The 24,897-nt window shown below is 35.2% G+C and overlaps 2 protein-coding genes and 1 long non-coding RNA gene across 3 annotated transcripts; 2 read left to right on the top strand and 1 right to left on the bottom strand.

Moving 5' to 3' along the window:
- Window positions 1-1,327: 1,327 nt before the first annotated feature.
- On the bottom strand, window positions 1,328-6,287 carry LOC112288530 (nematode resistance protein-like HSPRO2). Its single transcript, XM_024532781.3, has 6 exons — window positions 5,408-6,287; window positions 4,617-4,834; window positions 3,732-4,402; window positions 2,837-3,143; window positions 2,145-2,728; window positions 1,328-1,987 (listed from the first exon to the last, which is right to left on the bottom strand). Exons 3-6 carry the CDS (start codon window positions 4,398-4,400, stop codon window positions 1,895-1,897), a joined length of 1,653 nt encoding a protein of 550 aa, XP_024388549.1. The 5' UTR covers window positions 4,401-4,402; window positions 4,617-4,834; window positions 5,408-6,287; the 3' UTR covers window positions 1,328-1,894.
- A 5,134-nt stretch (window positions 6,288-11,421) lies between these two features.
- LOC141045960 (uncharacterized) lies at window positions 11,422-14,528 on the top strand. Its single transcript, XR_012218590.2, has 2 exons — window positions 11,422-12,562; window positions 13,006-14,528. It is a non-coding gene; the product is annotated as an uncharacterized LOC141045960 (long non-coding RNA).
- A 5,641-nt stretch (window positions 14,529-20,169) lies between these two features.
- LOC149988113 (uncharacterized) lies at window positions 20,170-21,607 on the top strand. Its single transcript, XM_090253985.1, has 2 exons — window positions 20,170-21,081; window positions 21,322-21,607. The coding sequence occupies exon 1, from the start codon at window positions 20,419-20,421 to the stop codon at window positions 20,737-20,739; it is 321 nt and encodes a 106-aa protein (XP_090110111.1). The 5' UTR covers window positions 20,170-20,418; the 3' UTR covers window positions 20,740-21,081; window positions 21,322-21,607.
- The last annotated feature ends 3,290 nt before the right edge of the window (window positions 21,608-24,897 follow it).

Genomic DNA, 24,897 nt, shown 5'->3' with positions numbered 1-24,897 from the left:
GTGGATCGTGGGGCAAACCTACATGGAGAGTGTGACAACAATAGATGTGTCTCCGCCGGAGGAAGAACTGGCAGCTGCTGAGCGCGTGAGGTGCCAGCGGCATGGCTCCCTGTCGCAGCAAGGCAGGCAGATCGCAACGTGCTGCAAATCTATAGGGGCTTTCCCTACAAGTAATCCAATCTCTAGCATTGTGATGGGGTTGATAGGTGGCACCGACCAGAGCTATATTACCTATAACTTCAGCAGCGACTAGAAACAAAGGAAGCCGCACGTAACGTCAGTGTCCGTATCGTCAGCATGTTGAGCGAACTTGCCACCGGTCGTCAGTACTGATACAGGTGATCTTTCAAACTGTCAAAAAAACAAACTGAAAAGACTATATCAACCTCAATGGATTTTTTATGTTGCAATGCATGACGGAGAATTCAATACAAGAATCCAGCATTTAATCACTTCGAACGAAAAATTCTAAACCTGCATCTGAAGAGTCTCTGCCCACGCAAAAATACTTGATGCACGTGCTGCTGAATCGGTGACGTCACTCAAATTCCACGCAGTTGAACCTCCTGGTCTGAATACGCGTCATGAGGATTATCAACGACCTGTGCTCAGAAATTGCTGCTGCTTCATCAACAAATACTCGTGCGCCTTTGACAGAATCTGTTCAAGAGAATCGAGGTGCATAACATGGGAGTTAGAGACTCATATGCAAGACGTTCGCGTCGTGAAATCAGATGATAATTTCTTGGACGACACACAAATTTTGAGAGCACGACATAACGTGCTGACCACGAAGATGTGTTACTCATTGCAAGCAAAGCGAAGTAGTTTGTCATTGTGGAAATGGTCTCTTTAATACATACTATTGAGAGAAAGCCTGTGAGACTGAGCAATTACAAGGTAAAGGGATCACATGATGACATGAGATTGACAAACAAAGGTCTACTGATGAGAGTAGCCATGACGTCAGAACTGCTTACGACCCCGGGAGCCCATTTTTCTCTCGGTACACATGATCGTGCTCGCAGCGAGTCGACACAGCGGAACATCAAGGGATTAACGAAACTCTGCCAATGTGAGGTTTCACTTCACTTAAATGAATTTTGTCAGTACTGAAGAGTTGAAACGTTGTGCATAGAGAATTCTCAAGAAATCTGTGAACACACCTTACACGAATCAAAAATTCAAATCTGACGCCACTTGGGGTTTACTTCCAACGCAGAAGCTTGTCCAGATCTTCAACAAATATCACACATCGAGACTATAGAGCGATAAAAGATACAATGTCAGCTGAACAGATCAAAGTCTGAGAGTACAATAAAAAATATACTGCAAAAAGCATTGTGCTTTTACTGGCAGTGATAATAGTAGGTTTAGTGTCTGTAATTTGCACTACAATCTCGTAGCTCGACGGTTGGCTGAAGGACCAATGTACACAAAAATGTCCACCCCATAATAATGTAATGTACACCTCTACCACAGTGATGAGCAAACAAATGGGAAGCTACGTCTTCTTACTCACGAGAGGAAAACTTCACACATAAATCCCGCGACAATCTTCTTACACCTCCAGTACAGATCATCCGTCTTCCTTACTGGACAAGAACTATCGAAGTCATCCCCTATATTCCCTTTCAATCTCATAGGATTCCTTGACATTTATCACCCACATTACCGAGGGGGAAGTGAACATTATCGGCACTATCGCCCTTCACACAGGTCTGTGGGCATGTATCTGCGGAAGGATGGGTTGAAGATGACATCCACCTTCCAAATGACGAGGCACCAACCCAAGGGTGAGAATTATTACCATCCCATGTATGGCTAAAATTTAAACATCCTCCGTCTTTGAAGGACAGCTAACAATTTCATGCTGCTAACGATGTCGACACTGTCAAGCCCCCATGGCTCCTTGATACATGTGATGTTTGTTGTAAGAAAAAGCAGCGTTCACGTATTGCTTTCTCTCTGAAGATCCTAGGCTTTTCTGCAAGAGAAACCATCAAGATAAGGTCTTCAGCACGCGTCCTAGACGATCGACAATACACACAGATAATGAAAATAAATGAGTCATGTATCACAAATTTGCAGATGAAATTCTCGTTCTATTAAGTAATTAAGAGGAAAGAGGAAAGTGAAAGCACCTTTTGTGTTCGCTCTTCGTCTTCATCATTCTTAGTACTGTCACTGCTGTCACTGTTAGCAACACTAGACGCTTTGCTAGAGTTTCCTGTACGCGATGTTTTCTCAACCATGAGCTGTCTCATAATAGCACCTTCTTCAAGTTCCGGATTGTTATGCCAGTAACTACCTAGAAACGTCTTTGCACCGTCCAGGCTTGGAAAATAAGGTGGTTCGAAATAAATTTGAGCTAGAGCGTCTGCAGCGGATATTTCTGTCTGCGCTGTGGCCTTATACTCACCACTTCCCATTACAGCAATCACTAACTGCTGGTATGAGAAATAGAACTGACGAACTGCTGCCTCAACCGCCTGGAAAGCTTGCAGCAGGTGGATTGTGGATGAATGGTATCCCGAGGGGCGCTTGTACAGCGGTGCTGCATGAGTCCGCAACCCATGGGAGTGAAGCAAATCCATCACAGCCTCTTGGAGCCTTGGACCGCCTTTAGGATCAGCTTCAACCCCGACGACCTTAGGAACCAAATGCCGAAGCTCCTTGCAATCCTTCGTAACATGCCGTAGCCTCGAAGATCGCAAACAGTACGCACCTAAAGAGTTGACCACAGCCCATCAGAACTCAAATTTGCAACTCATCGGGGAAGTAGACGTCAATTGAACAGATGTCACATATGTTGACATCAAGATTATTGTCTCACCTCCACCAATATGTTCAGTACTGATGGCTGTTCCGCCCTGAGAAATTGCAAGCTCCTCCTTCAAGCGCATAAAATCGTCTGGGTCCATAATTTGAAGCAAATCCATCGTGGAGATGAGAAGCTTCCACACCCGCTCGACAATTCTGCAGCTCTTGGCAGCTGATTCAAAATTTCCTTCTTTAACCGTCTTTTCCACATTTTGCAACAAACCAGAAGCAACCTCCAACCATGCCTCCATGATTTGATGCACAGTCGAAAGAGTGTGATCCTCAGGATGCCCAGGCATGGATTGTCTGCAGCCATACACCTGTGATGAAAACCCTCCGTAAGATTTCCTTCAATGTACTCAACAACATTAAATGTTCTATGGGTGATTGAGGCAGCACACGTATGGCTGCTGCCACCCATTCTCGACCGACCTCACACATTCCAAAGCCGACTGTGTACACAAAACGGGTGTAGAAGTTGCATCCTAATCCCCATTCACTAGTACTGGTCGCAAACGTCTGAACAATATATTGTTATCGAGCAGAATAAGGTTCCGACAATGATGAGCAAAATATGAACAAATATGATGCATTTTCTACCAAGTGTATCAATCTCGTAGAAAGTGATTCATATCAAACATCAGAGGTATATTTAAATCAAAACAATCTAAATGCAGTGTCGACTAAGAATTTGCTTGTCCGAAATCATCTTGAACAGGTTGGAATGACACAATGCAACCCTACGGAATGTCAAGCATACAGGTGCGACGGTCTCCCGCTGCAATCCAAACTCGATCCCGAAAGAGGCTGACCGAGTAACAGATTGCGAACAAACTTAATGCAAATCACGTACACGATATAAAGAGAACAAGTCTACTGTAAGTGTAGGGAAACCCTCGGTAGTATACCTCAAGAGGCGTGCAAACTTTGTCGTACTCCAAAACTGGCTTGCCAGAGAGATTGGGCTCGCCAAGGCCCAGCGTGAAAGGTGCACGTGCCATGTGACCTTCAATGGCGAAATGCAACAATATGCTTACATTGTGCGCCGTCCTCCAGGCCGCAAGACGAGGCAATAAGCTCTCTTTGCTCAACCTGCTCACGAGAGGCCGTGATCCAGACTTGTGCCAAACCACTGACTCCGTTCCAACGTAGCTGCAACTATTAGAAAGCTTCGATGTAGGAGCCTCCTCGTCTCCTTCTACGATGCAAGATATAATTTCCAGTTGCAAGTTTGCCAACGATTCCAATCTCCGAAGCCACTCATCGCGGTCTATGTATGGTCTCGTGTCGCACAAGACAGCTGAAATCACGCGGAAGACGAGTTCAAGGCTGTGAAGAGCAGGTCTCACAATGATCTCATTTTCCCAACGCGGATAGAGCTTTGTCCGCCATAGCCGAGTGAGCTCAGGGAGATGCAAGTACAGCTCATAGGCTTCAACCTGCTCAGGAGACGGTTGCACAAGGGCCTCAATGTCGCAGTTTGACAAGGACACAGACACGGGCGTTCCGGGGAAAAGAGAGCAGTGGACCCCTCCGCAGCCTTCGCAGCTCCTGAATCTCAAGTCCCGTGCGTCCATAGCTGTATGACAATCCACGGTTGAAGTAATGAGGATCACTTTGATAGGTGGTCAAACACCTAAGTCGCGATGCAGCAGATTAGAGACAATACTCTCTCGACGGGGACAAACTCCAAAACGTAAACATCTCCCGTTCAAAATTAGACGAGTCTTTGCAGTGTCGACGACCAAATTCTTTCGTGTGTAAGATTTAGACTTTGAGATTTTGGTAATCACCTGAGTGCAGATTAAAGAAGGTAAACGTTGCAAACAGCTGAAGAGCCTTCAATGAAAAGGAGACTGCAGAATCTCCTGAACCAGACTGGATCGCTCTTGCAGCTTTTGACTGTACAGATCTTAAGAGCTCCTAATTTGGTGTATGTGGCTACAAGCCAACGAACACGCCTTTCTTCCCCAAAATTCCAAGAACAATTCCTTCCTAAAACTCGATAAGCCTGTTAAAGATTGAAAAAAATAAAAAATGAAAGATCAGAAACAGATGAGTATCCGCACTGGACACAAAAACTCCGTCGTTAAAACATGTGTGCACGCATGATACAAAATCATACTTACAAAAAAACTCAAAAATCAGCCCGAAACTAAATGAAGCAACTCAGTGCTGCCAATACTCAATACCCTCGAAAACTACGAAACACCCGACGGTGGCAAAACCATAAATCTCTATTTTGAACGTACTTCTGCCAACTTGCACTTCACTCGGCTGCAAAATCTATGCTGAATCAGAATAAGGACGAAAAAAACTTGTACTCGTCCCATACCAAACTGATTCCCATCCTTAAGGCATGATCATACACAAACATACACGGCAATCAAAGATCCTAACGACAGAAAGGGTGATGAAATCAACCAAGGCGTCAACGCAAACAACATGTTGACCAACTTCTCCCAAAGATTTGCTTGTACAAATTTCAAGCATGCGATAAACTTCGTATCCAATACAAATGGTTCAAAAAACTTCTATTCGAATTAACTCTTCGTCGAACAATCCCACGAACGCGCAATTGTACCTGCTCAAGCTCTGTCTAGCTCCCGAAACTCGCCTTCCAAGCAAACGATCGCATCCCCTTCGAGCATCTATATATCTTCCCCAACCTTGGTCCCTTGATCCCTCTATCTGTGACCTCTCAAAGTAATCTCAGAGTCAGAAACGAATATCCAGATCCTACCAAAAGTCTCTCTCGCTTGTCACTTGGCCTAACCGCCTACTCAGCTCTGTCTCCCCTCTCTTTCTCTCTCTCTCTCTCTCTCTCTCTCCCCACACCTCCCTCTCTCGCGCTCCTCCTCGCTGGCTATTCCCCTTCACAATGCTCTTTGTCTGCAAAATCTCTCGAGATCGAGCTTGAGATTGAATCAAGAGGTACGCACGCAACTCTAGGTATACCTTCACCCCCAGCCACCTCAGCATCGACCGAAATCCACTGCGCCCTCCGGAATTTCTTCCCCAGCCCGACTACGTTCATTCTAACGACTCGACAAATGAAACCCCCTGGATGCGCGCTTCCTGCTGCAGCAGATTCCTCATCTGCAAATGATACAACCAACTAACCACCTCGTTATTTCGTGTTGTTATCTCTTCCTTTTTCTTTCTTTCTTTTTTTTTTTTTTTTTTTTGGGGGGGGGGGGGGGGGTGTGTTTCGGCCTGTGAGTGCACCACAATGCCACTAGTCTCTCCACGTCAATCCGGTTCGTTACGAGCCCTCCCTCCCAGCTCCCCGCCTCCAGGATTGACCGCTTTCCCAATCTATAACAGTGCCAGTTGCAGAAGTGCGGATAAACATGACCACCGCCTCGCTCTTACGCAGCAGCCTGCGCATCCCTCGTCGCGGTGGCAGTGGCGAGCCATGGCGCCGCGATTTCCACCCCCCGTCTAGCTAGCAGTTCGGAGCGGGGGGCCGTCGGATGCCCCTTTCACCACGTCCAGTTACAACAACGGCATCGGCGCAGCGCGTAAAAAAAACAAACCAAATCTCCCGCCATTACCCGCGGGCTCACAATCTTCTCGGGGGGTGTGCGCCCGGCCTCTGCTTCTGTACACACCCGCCACGGGTCTGCTAGGATATTTTCGGTGCTGAGCTGGACAGGGCCCCTATACCCGCGCTTTCAGGGGTCCTACCAAGCGGTGCTAGTCCACACACAGCAGCAAAATTCCCTTCAGGAAGATGTCTCCTATTCTAGAACCAACGTTTCATTCACCCCCTTTACACTTATCACGAGATCCTCAAGCTTCATCTCCTCTTCCACATATTTCAATATAAAAAATTAGAACATTTTGTAGCTTTTGGTGGACTTTTATGGAACGGGAAAAGGGAAAAAGTTTTTGAGGAAGTGGAGCTCACATTAGATGGTGCACTACATACATTGGAGCAATTGAAGCCAATTTGGTGGTCAATGAGTTGTGTGGGATAGAATGCAGCCGCTTTCACAAATCTCCCTCCACACTGTTCCCTCCATTATCATTTTTCATTTTTTATATTTATATTTTTAGTATTGCAGGTGAAGGTTTGGACTTGTACAGGAAAATGTAACAGACAGCTCTTCTCTGCTGAATGATGGTGTGATTATGCAGCTGGGCCTGCAAACGGTATGAATTATTGAAGAGCTTGCTTGCAAGGCTGACAGGTAACAGTCAAAACCAAGCAAAAGCAATGGCAATCAGGTCAGAGTAAACCAAATATACTATGGAGGAATTTCAGGGAAAAAATTGCCATAATTCAGAAGCATCGTCTGTTTATTTATTAATATCTTTATAATCATACTGTGGGGGATGAGGGGAACAGGGGAGTAGTTAATCATTAGTGAGTGTGATAAAACATCAAAGTAAAACCTTGGTGTAAATGAAATTTTGAAAGGTGAGCCATACTACTGCATAAAAGTTGTGTAAACTAGAAAAATAAATAAATAAATAAGGAGAAAGAAAAAAGTCAAATTAATAAGGAAAAACTCATGTGTATTTTTACATGTGGTTGATTTTAAACATTCATATATATATATATATATATATATATTGTTGCTTAAGCATGATCAAGTTCAAATCAACTTCAAGTCTTATTCAAATTGTTAGGTCACGAAATTTGATGGGGGAATCACTCTTAATTTTACTTTAATTTTTCTTGTCACTTGTAACTCTATTCTTTTTGGAGTACATGTGTTCATTCTTTTTGGAGTACATGCCTTGTATGCTTCAAGTTTGCCTTGTATCCAAAATCCAACTTGAACTTATGTGCTTCTTTTCATGGTTTTTATTTTGTAATTGCTTCATGAAGGTTGACATGTATACACATCAATGTCCTCTGAGGGTTGAGAAACTCTCAAATAGTTAATAATTCAAACAGGATTGAAACCATAATCCCTTGCAACCACTAAACCTCCTTGCAAGGCATTATCTTTTTACAGAGAGAAACAATTTCTCTTGGATTTTCGTACTTAAACAGCCACATCAGCCTTATTCCTATTCACAGGTCACAACTTCTTCTGAAAATGGAATAATGTGATATTAGATCATAAACACACAAAATGATCACCTTTGAATAACATCTAACAACAGACACACGTGCCTCAACATCTAATAACAACAAGACCTAAAATTCAAACATCCCACACACAAGCACTCGGCGTGCCTTAATTATTATTATTTTTCAAAACTCCCAATTTGATGCACCACGTGCATCCCAAAAACCCATGATCCAAATGGCACAAAGCATTTTTGCTTTTTGCATTCCTGTGCTGATGTGGCAAATACAGGAGAATACAAGGCAAACTTGAAGCATGAACAAATCCACCCCTCACCTCCGATGAAGAAGATGGGTCTATGTGGAATCAATCCAACAGCCCAGCTATTCAGATCAGGATAGCCCTAGAGATTGGAGGATGAGAGGACAGGGAGCAGATTCCAAAGCTCGGAATCTGCGTGTGGTATACGTGTGGGGTTTCCCTTCAATCATAAAGGAGGGGGGGGGAGCCAATGAGTGCTTCTGGCATTGATCCACACGGATTCTGTGTTCCAGATGTTGAGACTCGGCCACGTTCATGGCCTCCACATGGCACCACAGAGCTGCCCTAAACTGTTCAACCCTTCACAGCAGCTTCTTCTCTCTGTGTGCCTTGCTTTTGCAATTTTGCAATATGAATGCAGGCAGCATCCTCTTTCCCCAAAGGAGGACCCATAACCAAAAGATTCAACCCACAATTGACTTGTGATTGAAGCACCACCTGACTGGGTTATTGCTCTGCCAACTTGACAGGTACCCATCTTTGGAATTTTATGACTGTGTGTAAACATGAATAAATATACAGAGAATATGATGGGAACAAGAGAGCAGTAATAACTGATTTGTAGTAGCAGTAGGATGAGGAGAAGTACATGTCCATTGAACCAGTCCGAACAGCCAACTAGCCAACAACAAGGAGTTGAAGTGGTACTTGAGGGAAAAGGGGTTATCCACATTATCCTCTTCAGGTTGACTCAACTTGTACAATTCTCATACAAAATAAACAAATAGAACATACTAGAATATGAAAAGGGAAAAATGACAATAAAATAAAAAAAATACAGTTGTTTCCAATGTCCCCTGTGCTGACTCCGTGGGGGCCAAGGTACACCCTCATTATCAAAACTTTTGGGAACACAAGGGTTGTGGAAAGACTCCAACCAGCTCTCGTGGAATTGACTGAATGAGTGAGCAATGAGAGGGAAAATATGAAACTTTAGAAACTGCATGTTAACTTTCATTCTATATATATATATATATATATATATACACACACACACACACACACACATATATATATATATATATATATGTGCTTAGTTTCTAACAAAGGGTATCAATTTTATAAGCTTGGCCAGACACAATGGATAGTGTAAATTTACATTTGGATTTGCTTGGCATGGAACTTCATCTGAATTGTACTTGTTGTAATAGATAGCGGGGAAAAGGTTGCTATTTCAATTATAGTGAATACATATATTTATACCCATATATATGAATATGTTTTCACAAAAATAGCCATGAAATCAAGTTCTAAGTAATTCTGGAATAACTTCCAAACCCTTGACAGCTACACGCTTCACACTTTAACAATTGGTTTTTTATTTTTATTTTGAATGATACTTGTTACAAGAATATAAACCTGCAATAATTTTCTCTTTCTCTGTATATAATTCTGTCAATTTTCTAAAAAATCGACAAAAACTATTGGTACTGTTTACTCTCTTTTTGTGCTTCCAATTAAGCTCATCTGTTTTGCACTATTGAGCTCAACAATTAAGCTCATCTGTTTTGCACTATTATAGATCTACATAACTACCTCAATAACTCATTAGTGCTGTGCATGTGGGTAATGACTTGTGCCACTTCAGCTGCTTCATCTGCTTCTTAGTCCAACACAAGATGAAGAAAAAAACGGGAAAAAATAGAGGAAAAAAAAAAAAAAAAAAAAAAAAAAAAACACACACACACACACAATCCAACAACTGCTGACTGGACAAGTGGATAATGTGAGTTACTCCACCTTCTTTCTTAAAAAATAAACCATTATTTGCTCCTCCCCATCTGCCTGACTCATCATGTCATGGGCTCACCGCCTCAAACCTTCCCAAATAAACATATATATATATATCTATATATCTATCTATATATCTATACATGTAGGGCACAATTATAACAAGCTAGACTGAGTCTTTGCCCCTCCAACAACAACCCTAGATACACCAATTTGGTATTGGTTTTAAATTAATCGCCAAGATCTAAACTGCCCAAATTTAGGGCTCCCCCCTCATTGGTTTCCAATCGGGTTTCCAGCACACAGCAATTAGGGAGGAACCCAGTAAGGGAAGCCTGGCTCTGCTTAAGTTGAAGAACACTCCTTTTTATCTCATATGCCAAGCCAAACCATTTTTCATATCTGTTTTTGTGGTGAGGAGATAAAAAGTGAAAGGAAGCCAGAGGGTTGGATAGACAAATCAATAGTGTTTATTTATTTGTTTATTTATTGATTATGTTAGTTTGTTGTGGTAGGAAGACATTGGTGTCAGAAAATGGATTAGGAAAGGATATGTGAGACATGTGGTGACCACACTTTGCAAAGGCTATATATAGGACTAGACCTGCCCCACTTTCAGCGTTGGTTCCCAGCAGGACAAATCTAAATGACTTTGTTATTATAATCTAGGGTTTGTGAGTGGAGCCTATAGCCGTGTGAATTAGGGACCTCTGTCTCCCTCCATCAATTCTTTGCACTTTTGTGTCCATGGGCTTGTATTTGCTTGGACACCCCCTTTGCCTTCTTCTTTTATACATATATACATATATATATATATATATATATATACTAGCCAAAACCCTTAATATCTTGCACTGCCATCCATCCATTCCCTTGTTCATCCATTGTTTCATTTGCTCCCATGTTCATTAACAAATGAGAATGCTTCTTTGTCTTATACCCAAGCTGTTTTATATAATAGATATATCTACACTTAATGGTGGTCCTAGAGACAGGTCCCTCTTTTATATGTATATATATATATACATACAAATGAGGACCAAGACGAATGAAGGAGATAAACAAGTCCCATGAGTGGCTACATGTGTTTCAGCAAAGTTCTTGTGACGATGAATTTGATAATTCATGCATTTCATGTTGACTTTGCAAACACACAGAGACGAGGTGTTTTCAAAGCAAAGTAGAACAAACTCACTTGATGTTTTATAGAGTCTATTGGAATGGGATTTTGGAAGTAGAGCTTGAGGTTGTATTAAGTTCCATGTTCCATCTGCATGACTACCACAAAAGCCCTCTCAAGAAATTTTAAATAATTTATGATTTGAATATTGCAGTTGGGGCAAATTTTGGTACTTGCAGGAATTGGTGAAAGGGATACTATCCATTGTGTAGAGTCAAGCAAATTTGGTTGGTGTTATTTCCACAAGCAATAATTTATGCAATAATAAACATAAGCATTGTTTTTGCATTTGCATGACTTAGGGGTTTGAGATGTGGAGTAGGTTACCTAGAGCATCAAACAAAACAAATTCATTTGATCAACAAAACCACTTGTACATTCTCATTCTGAAATCCTACCTATATATATATATATATATATACACACACACATAAATTTACAAGGAAATTCAGTCAAACATCTCAAAAATATAACATGAGGAGAATTTCAAACCATATTGTTTGCTAACAAGAGAAAAAGGGAAAGAAAATAACAATCAAACAAGCATGGTTAACTCTTTTTGAAATCAAGAAGTGAACATGAACACAATAGAGGGTTTATTTTTTTATTTCATTTTAATTTTAATTTTCTTTTCCCCTCATCCAACCAAAGTGCCAAGTCATCAATTTAGGGTAGAAGACACCAGCTCTGTGCAGGCATGATTATTCATCCATGTGCCAACCCTAAAACCTGGATTCTTGTGTTGAAGGGTTAGTTGGCTATGAAGCAAAATCCAAAACCCTAAATGTGGCTCCAGTGCATGTGCTACGGTGATGGCTGCTTTGGTCGAGCCTTTCCTCTAGAAAGTGCATACAAAAGGAAGTGTAATGCCAAATTTGCAAAAGCATGTCAGCTTGTTAAAACAAGCACCCCCCCCCCCTCATCCATTTAGTTTGATGATGTGAGTGCATGGGGCTTTAGCAAACAAGAGATACTTGTTCATGTGTTTGGCTTCTTGTCTGGGGAGCAGTAGCAGTAGCAACTTTTAAAGGTTTCAGAAGTCATGGAGATCATGGTCACTTTGAAGTAGTGTGTATGTGTTAGTTTTCTGTATTGAAGTCAAAGTCATTGGATAATCTAAGTTTAAGTTTGCCAAGTATTTGTAGAGTACTCAGCATGTGCATTTGCTTGTGGGTCACTACTGAGAAAATGAATTTGGGTGTAGCAATGCCTTGAGTTCTATATATCCATAACTTGAACCTGGCCACTACACATATGATATAAAACTACATATGTATATATATATATAGAGAGAGAGAGAGAGAGAGATATGCCATTTAGGTAAAGTGCTTGGTATATGAAATGAAATCTACTGTGCAATGAACAAATTTTGTTATTGTTTGTTTGTTTGTTTGTTTATTTATTTTTAAAATGTTGATAGATTTGTGCAGAAGCAGAAAGATTTGGAGTTTGTGCATAAGAATATTTGCTAACTGTTCAGGTGTGTTTTTATATTGTTGGTTGAGAGAGAATAATTAATAAATGAATAAATAAATAAAAACATCTCATTTTGAGACCAAGAAAAAACTGTACAAGAATTATCTGAATGTTTTGTTTTGTTTTTGTTTTTTTTTTCTATCACACTATCTTGTAAATTTAAATCTATAATTTGCACACACACATGCACACACACACACACACACACACACATATATATATATATATATATATATATAGGGTTAAATTTAAGGTAGTTTCAGCTGCTTAATCATAATCTTACAATCTCTGAGATGCATGAAAATAAATAAATAAATAAATTTAAAAAAAATTATAAGGAGAAAAAGATAAAAATCCACAAAATAATTTCTAACACTTTTTTTAAAAAATAAATAAATAAAAGGGTTATATCAAGTAACATCCTTGTTCTATGCTAGATATTAACAGATGCATAAATAAAGGCTTTGCAAAAAAATCACATTGATAAGAGCCTATTACAAATTCTATTATAAATATATATTTAGGATATAGTGTTATGTTGATGACATATTTATTAATTCACTTTTATGATTAATCTAAGATTTTACTGCAACATTCTCATTCATATATATATATATATATAATGTTCAACACATGTGTGGATTATCTAGAATCAAATAATCAACATTATGTTGATATTATAACAATTTTTATACCAAAAAATACAAAACAAAACAAAAAAAAACTGATTTTCATTCTCAAGTTGGATATTTGAAATTTTATTTCATGCAACAATTGCCATTTGCAATGTTATTTAAGTTTTAAACAGGCTTTAGGATGATAACAAAGATGGAGACATGTTAGGAGAAAATAAAAACAAATGATCATACAAGATTTAGGTTTGTGTACAATAGGTCAAATTCAAGCCATATTTTGACTCATTCTTTAATTTGTGTTTGGATAGGACCAAGAACTCTTGTGTGTGAGATGGTTGGCAATGAATTTCTTTTTGCATTGCAAGTGAATTGCCACAAATTTTTAATCACAATTGGTTAAGAAAGGGTAAGGGTTGGTTGCATTCTTAGCTCAACCACCATCATGCATTTGACTTGTTGGGTGCAAGTAATCTTCACAATAAGAATTTTGTTAAGAAAAGCTTTCCAACAATATTAACATACTTACATCATCACCATCATTCATTACTCTACTTTTGCTGATGGTATTATGCAATTCCTCCTCATAATCACAACCACACCAGTACTTGTTATGTAATGTTAAATACTGTGTTCTTTAAAGGAAAAAAATCTTCAAAAAATTACAACTAAAACAAAAAAAGGCTTTTGTATCATAAACATGTGTACTAATTGAAATTGATAATATATATGTTTTTTTGTTTGAATCACTAGTGTCCAAAGAGTGATTGAAGTTTACATCCAAATGCTTAACAAACAGCATAGATTTTTATTTTTTATTTTTTATTTTTATTTTTATCATGAATAGAAGATTGAGAAATTAAATTTCTTTGAATCAAAAAATGACTACACCAAATACTCTTTGCAATCTTGTAATTAAACTCAGGAGCAACCTTCGAATGGATTTTTTCAAAGCTTGATGTTTCACTAACCATGATTCTGATAGCAACTAAAAATGACAATCCCTGAGCTTGTATGACTTAAAAGTATATTATTAATAATGCAAGATTTACTTCCCTATTTTAAAAGGATCTTTACGCACCAAATAAAAATTCAATAAAGTTTATAAAAAAGGTCGACTGTCCATTCTCCTTTAAATCCAACAACTTTTTTCTTTCCAACCAAAGCTTGACTCATTATCAACATCATCAATATCCAATCAAAGCAATGGGCTCCTTCAATCAAGGATCCACTGTCCCACTGTTTCTCTTTTTTCAATGATTTTCTCAACAATGTTGTTTTGTTTTGTTTTTGTTTTTTGTTTTTTTTTTTCATTTTTTGAAAAACAAAATATGCAGATATTTTTCAAAGCATTAAATGCCCCATACTCCACAGTTATAAATTCAACATTCTGTACAGCATCATGGCAATGGTGCTTACCATCAAAATTGATAAGTACAATGGTTCTTATCCACATGTCGGAAAATGTAGCACCCCACCCCCTCTATTCATTTAAAAAAGGTTACATTATTAATTAATAACGTGCAACTTCCCTTGTGTCTATTTGTTCACTAATTGCTCGTTAGATGAACAGGACCCATGCATCCAAACTGGGTCCAATACATACTTATCAAATGAATTGCTCATTTGATCCCACTTTTCTTTTTTTAAGGGAAGCTTGTTTGTTTGATGATGTCCACTCACAACTGCCCCATATTTTTTAGGGTTTCAACTCACAATGTATCCATATATTTTTCCAGCTCATATCAGGATGGAAAAGGAGTTAGATATGTCTTGAAATTGTGTGAGGCTCTGCATGCAGAAGAAGCCCTTTTGTCCACCAATCTTTGTTTCAAAGATTCATAAAACCTTTTGGGGCATGGGACTATGAGTAATAGCTCTTTTGTAAAAGTAATATCAATAATTGTTGATAATGGTGCAATTTGTTGAATTTTGGTATGTTGAAGTATTTTGCCAATTTCAGTGTTGCATGGACATGAACTTGTTTTGAAACTATTGATTAGTTTTAAATTATTTTTATTTGGGGGGGGGGGTTTGCCATTGTAATAGCTACAAAGTTATTTTTAATTCTTGTAGGTTTAGTTATCAAATTCTTGTTGCTTTGTGAACAACAAATGTGAAATATATTGCTGATTGGGTTTACCACTTTAAGTATTTGTTGATTCTAAATTCCTGGAAAATAATTAAATGATGTACTAACACATATTTTTAAAATTGTTATTTTTTCTTCACAAAAAGAAATGGAAAAAATTGAACAAATGATTTGAATATCAAGATTATGTGTGTGTATATATATATATATATATATATATATATATATACTAATTTAATTGCAAAGTGTCTACAAAATATTTTTTAGCAAACAAGAAGTCAAATATTACTAGAATTTATTAACTTTTTTTATAGAATATTTAAGATATTTTACTTTGTATAAGTATTGTATTATAAAATGAGAAATTTTAAAAGTTTTTTTTTTTTTTTTTTTTTTTCTCTTAATACAAAAAGAATAAATCGTTTGTAATGCTGAAAATTATTATCGAAGTAAATCTTACTTCTCAAAACTAACTTTGTCTTCAAAATGCATAATACCTAAATCATACTTATTTGCACTACTTTACTTAAAAAGTTGGTTTGTAAAAGCATATATAAACCCCTCGTTCACATGTAAACACTTCTTAGAAAAATTTAGATCCCTTTAAATGTCATAAAGCTTGCCATAACTTTTTCCAATAAAATCATTATTTTTCTTCTTTATTTTTTTAATTTCTACTACAAAATAGATGTTTAAGGTCCAAAAGATAGTGGATGTATACACGATTATTTCACAAAAAAAAACACGTCAAATTTTACATGTAATTTTCTTAAGTACACATTTCATAAACTGTATACAAAATTTTCATTAAAAAATTGTCAACAAACGTAACACATAAAATGTACACTAATAAGAGTTTAAGCCTGCAACTATTGACAATAATTCTTTGTTGCCACATATGCCAAATTGGTATAGGTCTTTTGGTTACTTTAACCTTTTTTTTAGGTATTTTTATGATTATATTAAATTGATAATCTAGCAGAAAATAATAGTCCTGCCACTTATTTTCTTCTAGATTCTAATACAATTATTTTTTTAATTGATTTTTTTATCCTAGTTTTCTTGAATGGTTAAAAGTGCCACATCCTTACATTATTGATATTAAAGGATGCTAAATCATAATTCTTCAATTATATTATAGAAGAGGTAAACACAACATGTAAATATGTAAATATGTAACATGGTAGGATATCTTTGTGGATTGCCACAATTTAAGGATATCTATGTCAAAACAAATAACAGAATTAGAGCCACATGATATTATGTAATTAAATGATATTTATAATCATAATAATAATAATAAAATTATATCTCTATTTAAATCTATTCCCAATTTTAAAAAATAACATTTTCTGTTATATTTGCCAGTTATTTCTTGCTATTTAACTTTTGGTTCTACCCCAAAAGGTAAATCTGCATTCTAAAACAAACCTATTTGCGGTAAAAAACATTAATTGAGAATGAATTTGAAAACTAATATCAAAACATGTAAAATTTATCCTCATAAAACATTTATGAAGAATATTTATCAAGTTTAAATTTTCCAAATCATAAGCCTTACTAAACCGTCAATTTTTAAAATTTTTAAAATTTCTAATCAGATTTTGCTTGTACTCTCAATATTTTTACATACAATGAACTTTATTTTTGGTATTTTTCTAAGTTTTAGTTTTTATGTAAAGATCAAAATAATAAAATTACAATGATACTAAAAACAATGTTAAAAGTTACCATGTATTCAACCATAACAAACAAAGAAGAACATCGAAACTTTTGTTTTGTGTCATTTTCTTAATACGAAACTTTCTTATATCTTTTGTGTCCAAATAAAATCCAAAGAAGATGCCCAATTACTTTTTTACACTCCCATTAGTTGTTTAAGTCTACCCAATTTTGATTTATCCATGTTGGCTTTATAATCCTTACATGCAAGTAAATTATAAACTTTGTTTAGTTTGTTTTTAGAATACATGTAGGAAAAATTAGCAAATGAGTTTTAATCAATTATAGCATTATGTAAATTGTTGACTTGAAAATGTAATTTTCAAAAAATGGTTTTTTTTTTTTACAGAATATTCAAAATTATATTGAATGTCTTGAATTTGATTCATCAGAAATATGCCAAATAAAGGATATTTTCGTAGCTTATTAAAAAAATGAAAATGATATAGTTATTTTTATCTTTGTAAATACACCAAGCTTAGTTATTTCAATAATTCGTAAAAGCCTTGGAATAATTTTATTTTTTACTTCTTCCTAAAAAAACAAAATTTCCGACATTACTAGATGTATAGGCTTTTTCATTTTTATAATTTCTATTATATTATCTTGTAAAATAATCCATAGTTTTTGGTTTTTATCACGTATTGTGTAAGTTCAGATAAATACAACATTACAATTCAATTTGAGCATTGTTAGATGTTATTTGAATATAGTCTAAGTTTCAAGCCAATTGAGGCCCTATATGTTATTGAGGAGAAGTAAAGATCAAATTTAAACATGATTTTTAAAATTCAGTTTTTTTTAAAAAAAAATAAAAAAATCAGTAGATTTCAACTTATATTTGAATTGATAATAATGTGTCCTTCAAATGAAAAAATAACCATTGTCGAATAAGAAAAATTTAGAAATGAAAGAGTTGAGTGATAGAACCACTATCTTTTTTAGATGAGTTGTTCTACCAATTCTAATTAAAAGAAACTTAAATGTGATTAAACATATCTAAATTGGTTTAAATATGATTATTTATATATTTGTTATCATATTGGTGCATCAATTCTTTTGTACTTAGAACGTACATTAAGTTTTTTAATCAATCAAAACCAAGTATTTTTTTTCATTGCTTGTTTTACAAAAAAAAAAAAAAAAAAAAAAAAAAAATCATTTTACAACATTTTAATATATAAATAATTGAAAATACCCTCTCCCCCCACATACAAACACCTTCCTCTGTCTAATAATATCAAAAATGAATTGTAGTATATAATCATTTTCGTTCTCTTGTTTTTTCAATTAGAACTTATTTAATTATTTATTACATATAGAGATAACACACCAAAACTACCAACAACACATATATTGTTTTTCTTCAACGTTTCCGGAATGCAAAGTAAAGCAAAGTAAAGTATTATTAATGGAGTTATGTGCAACTGAAATATATTGATAATATTGAACATCTTATTCACTGACTGTGAATACTGTTGTTCCAAGTTTAACGTCTATAATAGGAATAGAAAAAAGTAAATAGAAAAATGAACAGAAGAATGAATGGGCGGCAATGGCACGACAGGGCGGGTGCCACGTTGGATGAGCCAGACCCATCCAGCTCGACATCCTCGGGGCGGCGCCGTCCTGCTTTCTGACTTTAGCTCCTGCCACGTCGGATTTCATCCGTGTCCAGCTATGAATAGCCCGACATGCCACGGTGGCCAATGCCATGTCATCATGCCAGCTAGGCAGCTCGGCGATTCCGTCCTTGGTTTCGCCCTCCTTTTTCTCAAGACCAGCGTTTGTTGGGGTGTGTTTTTGAATCTTAAAACGAGGGGAGGACGCCTTTTACTTTTTGGAACAAAATAATAATAATAATAATAAAAAAAATAAGAAAGAGTTGCACACACTGCCATGAGACTTTGTGTGTCGTAGGTTTGACAAAATTGGAGAAACAATTCTTCGTATTTAAAAATTTAAGGACGTCAATGTGGAACTCATTGAAATGAGATTTTCCTTGATAATATTATTAAATTATAGGTATGCATTATATATATATATATATATATATATATATATATATATATATTTCTTTTACACGTACACATACATTTTTTCAATATAACATATACAAGTTAAGAGTTTTTGATTCTTACAAAACCTTACATTGGATTTGTAAGACTGGGTTGGTTGTAGATTAATATTGAACTTTGCTATTTACAATAATTATTTGGAAAAACAAATCCATGCGTCAACGGCCAGGGATTGTAATTCTCCTTTAAACTTGGGGCAGAAAAAAATCCTTCGAGTAAAGCCTATTTCATAAGGAAGACGTATATATATATATATATATATATATATATATTAACTCTTTTAATAATAAAAGAAAACTACATTCACTTCTATTGCCTGAGATTAAATGCCCCATTACGGCAACCTTCCAATTTGTAATGTGGTCCAAATGAAGATGAAATTGATTTCACAAATCCTAAAATTTACATAAGCGTTTCAAGAAACTAGTGTGCATATATATATATATATATATATCTACACACACATATATATTCCAATTCTCAACACGTGGGTAGTAAATTTGACACAAGAAATTTCTGTCACGCTGGAACACATTTTCACATTTTTGTATAACTACTGAATTAATACAACGACTGAATGTTATACTATAATTTTTGTATAACATTCAGTCGTTATGTTAATTTCCAAAAATGTGAAATTTTGGAAATTAGCAAACTAGTGATATTACGTCCACGACAACACGAACAGTTTAAAACAGAAACATGTACAATTTATGATTCGCTGTGCTGATTAAATTCAGTTGAATTGTCCATCATGCCAGATTTGATTTTCCATTCAATTCTGTCCCCGCCTCCGGTCTCACCCACTCCCCATTTTAAAACATTAAATAAAGGAGCTTTATGTGGCGCTACATGAGTGTTGGTGTGTTGGTATGTGTGTGTGTGTGTCGTGGCTTTTTGTTGTCTAGTTTTTGGAAATAGATCGCCATTATTAAGACATTGACAGAGTTGCCTGTCCCACTGCCTCCTCAGAATTGCTAAATCTGAAGCTTGTGATGGTGTACCCGCAGTTGTACTACAACTTGGCCTTATCTGCTTATTTAAAAATTGCTTACGCTTTGCACTGCCCTATCAAGATGTATATATATATATATATATATACACACTCACGCATACAATCGAAGGAGTTGCAGGAAATGATCTGTGACATTCATATTTATTCGAAGTCGACGAAGTTGATCAGTACATTTTCACACGCACACACACACACAGATCTATAACTATCTGTGAAATCGATGAAGGAAATGACCAGTAGCAATGTGTGATCAGCGGCGCCGTTTCAGACCCCGGGGAGAGCAAGCCGGGAGTTGAACAGTACACATAGATCGATATTGAGATGACTAGCAGGACCCGGTGTATCCGTCCGACACATGTGTGCATCAATACCAGCGGTACTGATGAATCCTGCATGCTGGAGTTAGAAATCCGTATACCCCCTCCTCCATTGACCATTCGCCGTGGACAATCCCCACTTTGCAATCAGTGGACCGCGCCTTCTGTCAGACGCCGATCCTTTGGTGGCGTCGTGGATGAGGTGGGACTGCACCGTGACGGCGTGCTATCGTTTTCAGGGTCGTCTAACTCTGCTGGGTGCACCATCATCTCGTCACAACCACGCCTATGCGTCGAATGCTGCAACTTCAGTGAAAATGGTTAATAAGCACGTTGGAAGCTTCTGAAAGTTGTGCAGTTTGTGATACAACCTTCGTAAATGGTTTCGGAGTCATCGGTCGTGGGATCAGGAAGCACCCCGACATCCACACACGATCACATCGAAACCTAATCATGAATCGTCAGAAGCAATGTCTGCTTGTTGTCGACCGATTTGCCTCATTCGTCGCTGGCGGCAGGGCAGCGGATCAGGCTTCGTGGAGATGAGGATATGGAGAACAGCGTGCGTGGATTTTGTAGCACGAACGTGATTGCAGTGAAAACTGATACGTCTAATCCAGAAACATTACGTGGATTCACGACGACGTCGTGGGTTCGTGTTTCCTAGGTCAGGTGCCACACGTTACGACTTGTGTGTTGTTTTTTTAGTTAAGAGTTGGGCTCTGGTTCCAATCAGTGCGACAGAGTCAAGCATGCGTGGACTCTGCAAGTTTATGTATCCCATCTGATTGTTCGATGTGTCTGGGAAAATCTAATGGGTCTTGCAAAGCAACAACCTTTGTTTCACGAAAGATCCCAAAATGGTGTTATTTGCAGAGATCCTCAACACAGTTCGGTGGATCTGCAGGACTTCGCATTCGCATTAGTCCACTACTCTGCAAACTTGAGTTTGAACGGCATCGTCGTGACATACACCCTGAAGATTCATGAAAGATGGGTGGTTTGCTTTGAAAGGGTGAATGTGTTGCTTATGTTTCGAGAATGAAGGCGGCTCAACGAAGAAAAGCTCACTCTAGACCCTCTTTTTGTGTTGCAGAACTGTAAGTTTTCTGAAAAGTCGGTATCACAATTCGGTGAACCTTATTATTCTGTAACTATTAAGTTCTTTAATGTTAATTTTGGTTCTTTGACTATGATTTTCTTCTTTTGCTTTTCTAGTTTACCGTATCTGGAGAAATATATTTTTTTTAGGTGTTGTCGGTTTCATTGCTAAATACTGCATAGCTAATCGGAACAACCTTTTCGGAATATTCCAAGCCTTTCAAATTCTTAAATGTATGCAACTTGTCACTTAAAGTTTTGCTGCTTTTCAAACATGTGTTACAAAATTTGATTAGTTTATTGTGCTTGAGTTTTAAGGTAAGATTTGAGCTTTTCTTTGAAAGTTGTATTGGTTGTTTTTATGAATTCAATTCTAAACACAGAACATTCAGGCTTTCAAATTGATTTCACAAAATTAACTTTAACTATAAAACATTCAAGTTTTAATTCTTTCAGTTCCTTTTCCTTGTTATTTTATTTTGACTTTGCAAATAGTAAGTTTGAATTATTCTTCATTTCAATTTCTTCACACATCATAAGAAAATTCTCACAATCTATACATCATTTACAAAAGTTTTAGGATTTTATTTTTTATTTTTTTTATTTTTTATTTTTTATGTAAGCAATAAGAAAGATCATTAAATGTCTATAAAAATAATAAATATAACATATAAAAGACTCAATATATATATAATATTGAAATATATCATTTTTTCTTGATAGTTTAATATTGAACTATAAAATATAAAACTATCAAGAAAAAATATAAGATTGTATATATCTATATATAGAAATAGAGAGAAAAAATTATTAAATTAATCCAAATATTTACTAAATCAACCTACCCATCTTAACAATCATCAAAAAATTCTCCATTGCTTGATTTGTATTGGTTGAAAACTAGTGAAAAAATAGTTGGATCTTCAACTACTAATGATGGGTGGCTCAATTCAGTAAATGTCTTAGTCAATTTAATAATCTCCTATATGTATATATATATATATATATATATGTGATACAAAATTAGATATTTTATTGACTTGTTATTTTATAATATTGAATAAATAAATAAATAATATTTATAAATGTATGGATTGCAAACAAATCTTGTACTTGATTTTAATAGAATTGTAGTAATAGGTTATCTAATGTAATATATAATATTTTAACATACTTTACAAATCTAGTATGATGATACATATATATATATATATATATATATATAAATGAGGCATGCTATTCTATTAAATCCATTCTTAACTTTTTACAGGCCATCTTCAAACATATTATTACAGTATCCACCAACTTTTATAAAAGTCTTTAATTGATGTATGTCTTTTGTTAAATAAATCCAGTACATCATAAAAACAAATAAAATTATAAAATAATTCTTAAAAATTGTGATAAATTATGAATATGTATATATATATATTTATATATATATCACTTAAAATAAAAATATCTTGTTTAAAGCTATTAGAGAATACATTTTTATTATAAATTTAATGTTTTATATCTTATAGAATTAATTTTTATTTTTTAATTTTTTTATAATTTAGTTTAAAAAATATATCTGAATTAAAATTTTAACTTTTGATATTTTTTTAAAACTACATTATAATATATATATATATATATATATATATATATAAGTTGATATTGATAATTTGTCAAATATCAAATATCAAAAATATCAGAATATCAAATATCAGAATATCAAAAATAATTTTTCATTTAAAAAATATTAACAGGGTAAATGTAAATATTTATAGGTATTAGTTTTAGTTAGACATATTTTTAAAATGAAAAGTTAAAAAAAAATCCATTTTTTTATAAGATATATTTATGATGTATAGATTTTAATGCAATAATCTTTTAAATAATTTAAAATTATAAACCTAAAATATAAAAGTTTTAAATCTTTTAATATTAGATTTAAATCAAATAACAGGTCAATAGTATTAACAGTGAAAACTTAATTATAAAGGTAATATTACATACAATTCAAAATTATAAATTTATTTATGATTTAAAATAATTAATTTGAGTCATTCATGCCCAAAAGTATTTTAAGAATAATAAACACACAAAAATAATATAATATTTTTTAAAAATATGTTTATTATTTAGAAAATAATCATCTTTAAAATCCAATTGTTCTTAGTTTCTAATTCACGTTAATAAAGATTCAATGATGAAGAATTGATATTTTTTTTACTTAGCACATACCACTGCACATTGTAAATAATCATATAATATTGACGTCATTAGACATTATTTTGTACTTTTTGTTTTTAATAGAACAATCATTTTGAGGTATGATTTACAAAGACATATGCTTATAAAGGTTTTACTTAATTTAATTACTTGGTTATTGAGTGGAAAATCTTGCTGTTTGAGAGATTTTGTTTTCATTTAAAACAATTAACATAATATATTGCATTTGTCGCAAACCACGTATGGATAGTACTTTGATATATTTCTTGTGTTCATTAAATCATAGTAGTATGCAAATATGGTAAAGGCTTCTTCAACAATTTTAGGATTCTAATCAGATTCATTTAAAGAAAAAATAATCGACTTATAAAATTTGAAAAATGTGTTGTGAGTGCTTTAAAAAAACGTAAGCCAAAAAATGGTATCTTAATTTGAAACAATAATTTCCAAATCCATTATATGAATTAATTACATTGTTAGCAATGTGCGCACAAACAGTTTTTTGAAATGTTTATCAAGTATTTTTTGATACAAGTCTAATTAGCACTTATTAATTATCACAAAGAACTCTTAAGTAATTCATTTTAGATAATATTATTTAAAACCTCGTGCAACAGTTGTATTTGAGTCAAAGTTTTACCTTGAGCAAAGTCAGAACAAGATACTTGTCAAAAAAAGTAGAACATATGCTTTAAACAAATGTATCTATAACAATATTAAAAAAATGGTAATATTAAGACAACCTAGCATTGTTTAAGGATTTAGCATATAAAAACAACAATAATAATAATAATATACAAAATTTTACATACTTATTAAAAATATCATTTTCAAATTTTATTACAAAGATTTTATGGTTGAAATTGCTTCTTTTTATTACATACACATGGTTTAGAGAGAGATACTTTTCAGTGATAGATAGAAATGCGTGTGGTTTGTTACACTGCTAAAGCATGAAGCTGAGTAAAAGTGTGTGTCTTTGTACTTATCTGGGGTGCTTGCTTCGCTTCTCAATGACAATTACTTGGCTGTGAAGATAGAAGAGGGAATGTCAGGTAGCGTCCACTGGGTTTTGTGTAATCCTAAAGGTTTACAGAATATTGGGGCTTTGTCGCGTGAAATCAACTCCCTCCACATCACTGACATATCGTCATAAAACCTTTCG

Source organism: Physcomitrium patens, chromosome 11 (genome assembly GCF_059467195.1).
Source record: "Physcomitrium patens ecotype Gransden chromosome 11, ASM5946719v1, whole genome shotgun sequence".
NCBI lineage: Eukaryota > Viridiplantae > Streptophyta > Bryopsida > Funariales > Funariaceae > Physcomitrium > Physcomitrium patens.
This window is presented reverse-complemented; position numbering and strand designations above follow the sequence as displayed.